Genomic DNA, 12,503 nt, shown 5'->3' on the forward strand with positions numbered 1-12,503 from the left:
CTTGCATTGGGAATATCTCCGTACTTCTGTGTTTGATTTCATTGAGATATTCGCAATGCAAGGCTTATAAAGGTCGTTGGAACGCGCCTTGCACTGACTGAATCCGGATCCCGACGGAAATGAAGGCAGGCCTAACTTTTCCATTGCAGTTTAGAAAAAGACGGCCATTAAAGCCAGTTTAAGGGAAGAGGATAAAACGGGTCAGAAAATTGAAGATTGCCAAGAAAAATTAAGGAAAGAAAAAGAAGAAAGGGAAAGGTGAGAACTGCAGAAGGTTTCTTTCATAATTCCAACTTTCCGCTATCCTGCACTCGATCTAACACTAGGGCATTTGTCAGGCCCCCCTGAAAGAAAATGACCCATTTCCACACTAAGCTTTGCTTTACTCAAATTGCAAGTATTTTGATGAACATGGTGACTGGCGAGAGATTCCAAATTGGAAAATCTGGAACAGATACAGAAAAACCTCAAGGAGAATGGTGAAGATAAGCTCGCTCTCTACTTTTCTCAGACATTGAATCAGAAGAGAGCCAAAATTATGTACAGATAACTAACGAAGAAGATCCCTTTTCTTCGTTACTTTTTACAGCTTGTCCCAATCAAACCTATGAAGGAACCAGGATAAGTATACAGAATGGAAAAAAGAAAGATAAAAAACAAAATGCCAAAATACAAAGCAATTCATTTTTTTTTTCTGATCAAGAAGTTCCAAACATGCACTAATGGCGAACTATCTACGCCAGTTAAACTTTGGTTAGGATTTTCCATGACAATAGCTGAGTTCCATAACAAGACCCATTCCTCATTGTTCCTTCCAAAAGCACTTAAGCACCTAACAAGAGAAGAGCAGAGCAATCCTTCCACACCAGAGAAAAAAATATCCAGGTGGAAATTGTAAAAGAGCTATCTAAAGATTCTAAACTCATCAGCGCCATGACGAAACAGTGAGAAGGGGAACGCTATTCCATGCAAGCGAAAGAAACCCGGGTGGTGATTCCACAAGAGAATACGAAGAACTGTAATTGTAGTTCCACAGAAGAATCTTTGCCTGACTCATCGCATAATGGCTGAGAGCCACAGATTCAAATCCACACCCTTCCATCAAAACCCTCCACTGCTCCTTTTCCTCCATTCTTTCTCGTCTCATTGGCCCTTCTTCCCGTCCAACAACACCAGATATCCGACTCCCAAGCAGCAAGCTTTCAATCCGGAGGCGCTCCGTAGAGTCTCTTGTCAAGCTCGGCTCAAGCGACTCAAAGACCGCCGAGTAGTACCGCAATGCAGTCTTAAACCGGTTCAGGAAATCAACCCGGTTCAAGCCCGCTTCGTACTCTCCGAGCGTCACGACCTTGGGCTTCAGAGATTTCGCCAGCCGCAAAGCCCTCTCCACGGCAACTGTTGTCTCGTCCAACAGGTTATACAACTGAAGCATGAAATTCACTGCCAAAACCTCGTCCGTGACAATTCGGAAGCTTGATTCGTTAAGCTCCTGAATTGGCGTCAAGATAGGCTCGAACTCAAAATTTAGATCGAGAAGCTTGGCGAAATCACGGAGACGATTGCCAGTGGCGGACAGAGATTCCGCCGGTGATCCCCCGAGTGCGGGAGCAGGAATGCCAGATAATCGGATGCGAGAGGGTTTTCCGGTGGACCGAGTTGCCAAGGCTTGGAGGAGCGCCGCCCACTGAACTCCTTTAACTATTCCGAAGTCGACGATGTGTATCCGATTCGCCGTCTCGGTCGCTTCGAGTATCGCTTGGTTCGCCGTCAAATGGGCAAACTTCGAATATGGGCAGGCGTCGTTTAAAGCTTTATAAGGGAGTGTGAAATCCTCCGACGAAGTCTCAAACGTTGGTGCGGTTCTCGCAGTTTTTGTAGAAACCCGACTGTAAAGAGCTTCAGCGAAATAAAAGACAACTCTCTCCGTCGGATCGCCACGTTCGGACACTGATTCCCGGAGTCGAATAAGTGGTTTGACGGCTCGTTCCGGTGCAAAATCGGCCAGTCGGGCACAGTCCAGGAGAGATTTCAGCATCGGCGTCGAAGATTCCGTTTCAGGTGATTGAGCTATGACAGCAGCATCACTCACCCTGTTGAACGGCGGCGGATGAGTCGTTGGGGAATCATCAGCTAGTGGTGGTGGTGGGGGTGGGGGTGGATGTGGAGGTGGCGGCAGCAGTGGGGTCCACGTCGGGACTTGAGCTTGGAGAGTGTTGGGATTTTTCTGGGTATCTGAGAAAACGAGCCGATTGAGGTCGGACGGGGAAGGAGAGGAGAGATTGAGCCGACTAGAACTACAAACGAAGGGATCGCCGCCGCAGAGAGAGAACTCGTGGTTGTGCCATGCGTCGCAGCCGGAGGGAGGCTCCGAGCTTTCCGTCGACTCTCCTCCGCCCATTAAACTCTCCATCCATTCGTCGGAGTCGAACTCGCCTCCATTGTTTCCCCCCAAATAAGAAAACCTAAACTCGGTTGCATGATGTGGGTCGTCTAAGTGCGGAAACGGGAGGACAGGTTCACCAGTATCTGACGTTCCGGCGACGGGAAATGGATCAGAGAATCCGGCGCCAAGGCCATAAGCAAAAGAGGGAGGGTTGGCGATGGGATGATGGGCCCCGCTCCATGGGTTTAGAGAAAAAGTGTTGATCCCTACGAGTTGCTGTTGTTGTTGCTGTTGTTGTTGCTGTTGCTGCTGTTTCTGTTTGATGACTTGTTGAGCGATCGCCATTAGGTTTCCACTGTCGGCGCACATGTACGCCATTCTCCGGATGAATGGTTGCAGAGGAACGCAACTCAGAGTAGCAGACTACCAGTTAAACATGGTGAGGATGATAGTGATGCAATGGGTGGTCTCTTTATGTATCCGATCGAAGACAGATGAGATCATAGATTGGTGAATGTGATTAATACCATTTTTCTGTTTGTTTGCACTTGCAGAGCTGCTGCAGCACTGAGTTGTAGATTAAACAAAGGAAAATGGAATGGGGCTTGGTTGTGGGCTTTGGCCAAGTATAGAGTATGGATGAGAGAGAGAGAGAGGGAGAGCAATCGTTTACCTTTTTCCCCTTTCTCCTTTGAAAAGAAAAAGCCCCAAAACCAATGCGATCGAGCCGTGAGAACTGAGAAGCACTTTTCGAGAAGCTCCCAATCCAACGGGATCAGAAATCAGGTTGAGAAATTGAGAGAGAATCAATATCGCTGGTGATTGAACCGATTTCGAGTTACAAACTGAAGTGAAAGTGTGTGTGTTGCGCGAGGGGGAGACGGAGAGAGACTCCCGGGGGAGAGCGTATTTGAGAGGTGACAGTGAGAGAGGTTCGTCCCTTCATTTTTAAAGGAGCCCCGTCGGACCCCAACCTCAATCAGCAGGATCGAGGACCCACGATAAGAAACCAAAACCCAATGGGTCCCACACTACAGACACCGGCACAGCACAGAAGAACTGCACTCAAATACAATTACCAAGCGGCAAAAATATCAAAATAAAAATTAAGAGAAAAAAAATTGAGAAAAGAAAAGAAAAGGAAACCCTACCTCGCTAGTCGCGGCCCCCAGAGCCCTGCCATGCACGAGTTGCTTTCCGAGCCCCACCATTCCCATCTCTTTCTTATCTGTCTCTCTCTCTTTCCTTTTCTCCATCTCTCACTTATGCGCCACTCATGACGTGGCAGCAATAGCATTTGAAATGACACCACCTGATCTTAGACTTCCACGTGTACTGTTCTGACCCTTCTCCGCCAGAGTCACTCACTTAAACGGGTCCCTGATCCTCCATCCGAGCTCACATCTGCTGCGACCGCGGTCACACTATTATCTGGCTACCTCCAATACATATTAAACACGTCACTCAAAGTTTATTCAATCAAACTTAACGTTAACGGCTCAACTTTACATTTAATGGGCCGGTCTGGCCGGACTTCTAAAAAATTTCAAAATTAGTTAATTTTTTATTTTTGGTTACAACAAACCCTAACCGGCTAACCCCCCCCCCCCCCCCCCCCACTCACCCCTTTCGTTCCTCTTCCTCTTCTCTGCTAAACCGGGACATGGAAAGCTCTCAACGACAACCCCTCAAACTTTTGATTCCGGCGACCCGCACGGTGGTCGGCGAAGAATTCCGAGTTCTAAAGATAAGAGGAAGAGGAAAGGAAAAGTTCCAATTGGATGGCGGTCCGAAGTGAAAAATAAAGGTAACGGAGAGAATTACAAATTACAAACATGAATATGCGGATGAGGATATCTAGTTGATGGCTGTCCGAAGTGAAAAATAACCACAATTGTTTCAAAATGAATTTGGTGAAGAAGAGATTCTGGAGATAGCAGCTGGTTCTCTGGCAAGTAAAATCTCCTGCTAGTTGTGTAGCCAATTTGAACGAAATAGAAAAGAAATTCTCGCTATAAAGCTTTTTCTGCAGATTATCTTAAATATGCACTTTCTATTACATTGGTGCATATCAAATCCCATATGGGTCCCGGCGGTGTGGAACGGAAGGAACGCTTCCCTTGTCACCGGTGAAAAAGCGTTTGGGTTCGCCCCTGTTTGTAAATTGTAACCCAAAAGAGTAAAAAGTTAATTTGAAATGTTGGGATTGTGTCCGCGATGGTGAGTGGGGTAGAACTTAGATGTTATCGTTTATTTCAAATTTCTTTTAAGTTGGATGACGTGTTCCAATATTATTGGCCGTCGCATGATTATCCTGCGACAGTGGTCGCAGGAGAAGGAACTCCATCATCTAATTTTCTATCGACACATCGGTATACGGCGCGTCTATGTCGCTGTCAATTGACGTCATATAGTAGCCTTTTCGGGAAAGGAAATAAATCTCAACCGCCCATTTTGTGATTCAGTGGTAGCACCAATGAAGCAAAGCCTGGGACCCACATCGAGGCTCTTTTGAGTATATAATGTTATTTTATTTTTTGCTTGGGTCAAAAAGGAAAACTTGGAGGTAAAAAAGAGAAAGTGCGAAGGAAAGGCTAAACTAAAGAAAGACGTTCTCTCCAAGTCCAAAAGCAGCCAGCGGTTGATTTGTAAAGCGGACGAATTGCGGTTTCGTGGATTAGCCTCCGTTCTTTTTGGACGGTTGATGGGTCTCATTATTCTGAGGGTGAGGAGGGACTACTGACCATGGGAACCCCAGGGCCCACCCCACCTATATACCTAGAGTGGCACTGTGGCACTGTGGCAATACGCAATCGCGCTGGGAATTTGGGCTGACTCGTCGTGACCCGGGTCGACTCGTGTTGGCTCAGAAGGGGACCGGCCAGGTGGATTGCTAATGCTGGCTGACCATTGTTTTTTTGTTGGTGCCGACGTGCCGTTGCCTTGCCATTAACAAGTGCTAATGGACTCTGGACAGCCTGGAACCCTGATTGTCCAAACCCAGTAGATGTGGGCTGACAGTCCGGGCCGTGGGCCCAATGAGAATTGGCTTAGCTATGGCCAAACTGAAACGATATTGCTAGTCCAAAAGAATATTATTGCTGGGTTGGTTAGAAATTAGAATGAGTACAGAGTGGGCACTGACATTTATGCCCAACTGGCCTCCTTCCCCCTTTCTGAATTATTTGATATGCAAGTGAGGGTTTCGACTTTGGACTTGCGAACAAACCCATTGTGTGGATGTGGTGGGGGTGAAATCATTTTCTTTTGTACTGTTTGTTCATGGGGATCCAGTGCTTGATTCGCGTTTTACAGATGAAGCAGAGAGAGAGAGAGAGAGAGTCCATCTCTTTCTTTCGAGTTTCAAATCATCCGAGTTGGATATTAACTCAGAACCATCTCATGTTTTTTTAATGCATTCTTTTCTCGGAAATCTTTTTGTTAGAAAACCAAAAAAAAAAGGAAGTAGTTCTTTCATCTGCCGTGGCGTGGGCATTAAAAAAAGAAAAGAAAAGCAGAAACAGGTTTGGAGGATGAATGAAATGGAGACAAAATCAGAGGTCGTCGTCCGCCGTCAATGGTTGGATGATTTGACACGAAATCGACGTTTATCTTTTACACACTGATGTGGCCCCACTCGAGCTACCCGACTCCTTTAATCTCCTCCTCTCCTATCCTATCTATAGATTGATTTCTTTCTTTCTTTCTGGTTCAAGCGCTTAAGCTCAGAAAATGAAATCCTAACCCATTGGTGTCGTGACGGATGATCCTATGAGTTCGCTCTTATCGGAATTAGCCGTCAGCGCTCTACCGTGTTTGTCTTGGAATGTCGTCGATCATCATTGATTCCAAAATTGGAACAGCTGAGCCAAAGGCAGTGGAGTGGGGGATATGGTGAAGGCGAACACGGCAGGGTCGCTCATCGTCTCATGGTCTACTCGGTGAGAGCGCGCTCATTGGAAGCCCACTTCATCAGCCAAACACATGTCCAATACAAGGACAGCCACTGAATGACTGAACGAATGGGTCCAAATGTCCAATCCAAAGGTATGCGATAACCTATTTTAAGTGATAAACAGACTTTGGGACTGATTGCAGCTGTTTACCTATATGTCTCAAAAGAAAAACAAGCATTTAAAGCTTCAAATAATAGAAAATATGATAAATCTATTGTAAATTGATTTTGATTTTTTAGGATGTTCCTCTATTTTAATTTCAGAAACTTTTTTTTTTTTATTGAAACTAAAAGTTTTCTTTTTTTCTAATTTCCACCAGTAAGCAATGTAAGTTTTCAAAGATATATAGCAAACTCCTTGGAAATGATATATTGACAAAAACGGTGAAATATTAATAAATTATATTAAAATGTTATAATAATGGTTAATTACAGGAATTAATTTTTTTAAGGACATGATTATTAATATTAATAGTAGCATAAAATGAAAAATGTCATTATTGTTTTGATGGCAAGGATTTAGAAGAATATAACATTGTTTAATTTAATCTATATTAAAATAATTAAGGTTTTATCTTTCGTCCATTCTTTACTACCCAGAGAACACACTCCAGAAATTCAATCACTGTCATTGTTGCGCAATCAAACTAAGATGACCCAAGCATGCATGGCTAGTGTATAAATAAGTACCTTAGAATAGACCACAAGCATTTAATAAGCTTGTTCGTGGGATTCTATACTTGCTTAAAAGTTTTGAAGCTATAAAAATGTACACATAACCAAGAGTTGTAAAAGCGTGACAACACCCCTTCTGCAGTTGAACTTTTCTGTCCTAGAATACAACCTTCATATCTTCCTCAACCAAATATGTTTTGATAAAATGATAGAGAGTTCTTGCTATTGCTACTCCGAATGGGTTCAGGGCAACACTTTAATTTCACTCTACAGCCAAGGGCTGGTTGAACAGTCCGAAGAAGTCTGTTGTGGCTGAGGGTTGGTAGATCAGACCTGAGGCAGGAAAGAGAGAGAACGTCAGAGGCCCCGGGTATTAACTCGAGGCGGAGACTCTAATGGTCAAATTAGTACAGGTGCAATACCAAGTGGACGGAGACCGAAGCGAGGGCACTCAGACAAAGCCACGAAAGAAAGACAAGGGGAGCTCTTAGTAGTCAAGAGTCTAGATATCTACCTTGAGAGGGTTGCCCCCTATTTATATTTAAAGCCGCCTTGGGAAGTGTAGTCATCCAAGGCCGCCGCGTGCGGCCACGTTATTGGTTCCATGTAGCACGCCAACTTCTATTCTGCGTGATTCCTCATTGGGTCCGCCCTAAACGTCGCCGCCATCTGCATGTGTTTGTACCATTGGTTCGGGCCATGTGCGCCTACATCACTTGCCATACATTTTTTTTTATTAGACACACAAATTAGCTATTTCATGTTAAAATATGTGAAGAGATTGGTATGTTTTTTTTACCTGAAAATCAACTTTTAATAATTTATTTCTTCTCACAAAGTACTAGTAAGCCTGTTACTAAGTATATGTTTGGTTCTGTAGGTATTTATAGATGGGTCATTTATTACTTTAAATATTTATTTGTAAAACTTCACTTTTAACATTGCTTTACTATAAAGGTTTCTTGCTTTTGTTGTTTGGTTGGGCGTTACTTTAAATGTATCTTACTTTTCACCTCAGATTAACACCCCATAAAAACTTGCCATATAAGTATTTCATTTCAAGAAATGATAGGGTGTTGGGAAAAACAAGAATTTGATGTTTCCCCAAAAGCCTAATACATATAAATCCAAGCGTTTATGATTTTTAGTATTTATTTGATAAATAATAAAAACAAACAATGATTTCATGCACAATAAACATCAACACCTATACGATATTGATGTGATAGCGTTTTTTTAATAAACCCCATAAAACCAAAACAATGAATTGATGGAAACAACCAAGACCAAAGCTTCTCCTTTGTTTATCTTGTAAGCGAGTAAACCCCACAGAACCAAAACAATGAATTGATGAAAACAACCCAGATCAATGCTTTTCTTTTGTTTATCTTGAAAGCGAGTAAGTGTAGTTAACTAGGAAGAAGCCTCTTTTCATTTGCTTTTAAGGATAAAGAGTTCATGGATATTCATCTTCTCTCCTTCCATGTAACAGGTTCATACTAATGAAATCTTCAACATCCATACTAATTTGATCTTTTTCAACCAACGAGTTTATTCTAATATGGAATAATTCTACTTTAAAATTTGATGCGTGGGGGTTTTGGTAGATAGATTTTATTGAATTTAATATAAGATCTAGGAGAGGGCAATATAATATGAAATTTGTTTTTTCTCATCTTCAACATCTTAACTATATACATACAAACTACTATAAGCAGGGCACATTCACATATTTCTTCCCCAAGGTTCTAAGTTCAATACTCTTGTTTTTGTATTTATTCATTTTGATAATTTCAATATAATATATTCTAAAAAATATTAATGTTTAAATCCATTAACAGGACTGAAATGCCAGTATTTGGCATATCAATGACCCCAAAAACTGATACATATTGTACAATACTCTATGATACATACAAATTAAATACTCTGAACCTTGTTTTTCCCCAGCTTAGTTTCTAAAGAATGATAATAGGGAACTGTTCAAGTCCCATTTCTCAGCAGTGAAGACCATAGAGTACAACTTAGAAGGCAGGTGGTGCTATTTATAAATGAAGATGTCTGTGCATGGTCCAAGAAAGGAGTTCGAATCTCCTGCCTAGGGGTGTCAATTGGACTGGATTTGGTCTCATCCGATCCAGTCCAATGTGAGTCCATTATAAATGGATCAGGTTCAATCCAGTTCAATGAATAATTTGGACTGGTCCAATTTAATGTTTGGACCATTCAATCTGTTCAAATTCGTTTTGATTTAAATTGGTTTTAATCCAAACCTAGTCCAGTGATGTCTATATTTTTATCTTATATCAATGGATCAGATTTTGGCTTAATCCAACCCAATCCAATATAAATTTATTACGAACAGACCAGGTCCAATCCAATCTAATAAATATTTTGGACCGGATTGGTCCAATTCAATATATCGGTCGGTCCATCCAATTCGTCCAAATTGATTTTGGACCGGATGGGGTCCAATCCAAAATCGGTCCATTGACACCCTTACTCCTGCCCACAAGAACTCTACCCATGTCTACCCACATAATATCACAGTCACACATGGGGAAGATCTCATCCTCCTACATAGTATTGTGCACAGGGAAATGTTCCCAATGCATGAAGGTAGTATGTTGTGGGTTTACGTGGCCAGAATTCTTGTGGGCAAGAAGAAAAGAGTTCAATTAATATTCCTTATGTGTGTATGTTTCATGTGTTTTTTTTTTTTTAAGAAAAAAATTCTATCTTATTTTATGTTTACATGAGCATTCCATCAATAGTATGTATTCTTTTTAAGACTAAGGTGATTATAATTATTAGAGACCTTCCATTAAAAATCAAAACAATTTCCCGCTTGGTTATAGAGTATCTCAAGTGTAAGGTTATGGTTGGATCGTAATTAAACCCCACTATCTCATTAGTTCCATTGAATTCATCAAATTTCAAATCTGTATACTGAGAACGGATTCATGGGATAGATATTGTAGAATTGGCCTCTTCAATTCAACGCCCAATTCCCATTTGCTAATAAAGGAATGCCCAGAGATTTTTTAATCACTGTTCCACAAGAAAGACATTAATAGTTTTGATTAATTTAAAATTTCACCTTGATAATAGACAAGCCTATAAGTGGGGTGGGCTGAAACTTTTTTTTTTTTATGCATGGTTTATAGTTTCACACTTCCACTCCAATGAAAAGATGATAAGCAATCTAACTTTGTCAGTTTCTGTAGAATGTGAAACTAACTTTGTCCTCTTGTGCTTAGCTTCCTTCATTTGTTTTCCTTTACTTCTTGTGCTCTATAAAACTTAAAAAAAAAAAAAAGAAAAGAGATGGAGACCTCGTATATGGACCACAGCCAATTAAATTTCCTTATAATTCCCTAATGTCTATTTTATCTATTTATGTTATTACTAGAGAATAAAAACCTATTCAAAGACCTCACTTTTTGTTGAAAAAATTTGAGAGATTTCACTTGACAACTTAAGCATTTAGGTTGTATGGTTTTTTTTAAGGTTCAAAGTATTTATACACTTCTGTGTATTTAAAATCCAAAAAATATAATACGATACATCCAATACAATGTATATCGTATCAATACATTAAACCTCCATCTTTTGAGATGATATCAGAGCTCGTTTGACGGAGTTATCTAGTGTTCAATCCTCGCTACCCAAATAATTATTTATCTATATGACTTCAAATAGATCTCAATTGCTGCGTTATTTGCAATGAACATATGACTAGGGCTTATGAGGGCTGTTAGAAACACAGATAGCAGGACTAGGAGACCAAATCGAGCTCAAGAAAAATAGTTTAGTTAATTAGTCTTATTATTTAGTTGTGATTACGTAAAAAGTTGGAAATTAATAAATCTTCTGGTACATCACAGTCTGGCTGTGTTGTGGTGGTGCTGGTGCAGTATTCTATATAATAATTTGGGTTTTGATTCTCTCGAGACACATGATAAGGTACGTTGAGTGTCTCTCTAGGACAAGTTGATAATTGTTTGGAAACCGTGTCATTTGTCTTGGCCATGCATTTGGGAATTCTTATTCAGGTTTCAACTTCTGCACCGTGTGGCGCTAATCACGCCTGCAGATTAATGCATTATAAGAAGAAGTATTTTGGCTTGGCCACTATATATATATATAACCAAGTTAATAATTATTGGAGCCAAAAAGAATTAATTAGTTGAAGAAGCCTAAGATCACGAGCAACAGATCCCTTTCAACAAAAACAGACAAACAAAAGGCAAGGCATTGTCCAACAATGACAATAGTTCTGTCCTCTTCCTTCCTTCTCTCATTACTTATCTCTATCATATAATCTTTACTTTTTTTTTTTCATCTAACCCATGTTGGATTTTCTTTTTTTAAGCTCATAAGCTCTAAGTTGGAGATTTTCTTAACTTCAGAATAAAACCATGGAATGCAGTCATGGATTTATGATATGGAGAACCTTGGTAATGAGTGAGGAACACATAGGGTTCTTTCATTTGTAATCTGTTCTGAGATCCTCATATTTTGTCCTCTACTCTCATATTTTAACTTCACCATCAGCAGCTTATATTTGGACTTTGAGTTGTTCTCCTTACATTGGATCCCACATGACAGAAAACACTTGGGCTCTGTGTGTTGCCTCCAAAAGTACCAAGTGAATGGAAACAAATGATACCCACCAAAGAGAGTGGAACACCAAAACTTGTGTCACTTTTAACCGCATGATACACCAAAACTTTCTATAAATTTTAGGTTGCATTTGGCATTCCTTATTTTAAGGACTTATCTCTTTTTTTGTAGTTAAAAATTCAGTATTCATAAAAACATTTTAACTAAAAAAAAAGAGTAAGTAAAGAATGCCAAATGCAGCCTAATAACTTTCAGGCAGAGACATGATGATCCTCATGGTGGTGGTTCTGATGACCCTCTGAATATTTTTGATACGTGACAACCCATGGACCCCCAAACTCTTTTACTGCTTCTGCACCACAGATCTAGCTGTGACCTTGAATTTAATTATATTACAAACTATAGTTAAGAAATATGCATTGTTTTCGGTAAAATATACAGAAAATTAAATATGTAGATATGTCCAAATACAGGACAAGAGGATACAAAGAGACCCACGCTATACGTTTAGTAAGGTTTGTACGTTTGATTTGACTACTTAAATTCATCCAAGGGAGGGGAACTATGCATCTGAGCTGACCTTTTTTGTAATTTAGCATCTCAAGGGATAAAAAACATTCTTTTCTACTGTGTTTGTGTTTAGGCTTGCAGAGTCTAGATATGGGAAAGATACAACAGGGGACAAAGATCAATGTAGCAACAACATCCTTCTACCTAAAAATGAATGGATGAGCTTTAGTATTGAAAAAAAAAAGAAAAAAAAGAAATGGTCATGACAAGCTAGATGCCTAAGACAGACAGTGGATGCAACTGGTCATTGTGTGATAGATATGTGAACGGCCCACAATGAGTTTGGACCTCTGA

The 12,503-nt window shown here is 40.6% G+C and overlaps 1 protein-coding gene across 1 annotated transcript; it reads right to left on the reverse strand.

Annotated features, from left to right (window-relative positions):
- Positions 1-483: 483 nt before the first annotated feature.
- Positions 484-3,947, reverse strand: LOC104595703 (SCARECROW-LIKE protein 7-like). Its single transcript, XM_010256562.3, has 2 exons — positions 3,535-3,947; positions 484-3,442 (listed from the first exon to the last, which is right to left on the reverse strand). Exon 2 carries the CDS (start codon positions 2,759-2,761, stop codon positions 926-928), a length of 1,836 nt encoding a protein of 611 aa, XP_010254864.1. The 5' UTR covers positions 2,762-3,442; positions 3,535-3,947; the 3' UTR covers positions 484-925.
- Between the last annotated feature and the right edge of the window lie 8,556 nt (positions 3,948-12,503).

This window comes from Nelumbo nucifera, chromosome 5, assembly GCF_055504915.1.
Source record: "Nelumbo nucifera cultivar China Antique chromosome 5, China Antique-T2T, whole genome shotgun sequence".
Classification (NCBI taxonomy): Eukaryota; Viridiplantae; Streptophyta; class Magnoliopsida; order Proteales; family Nelumbonaceae; genus Nelumbo; species Nelumbo nucifera.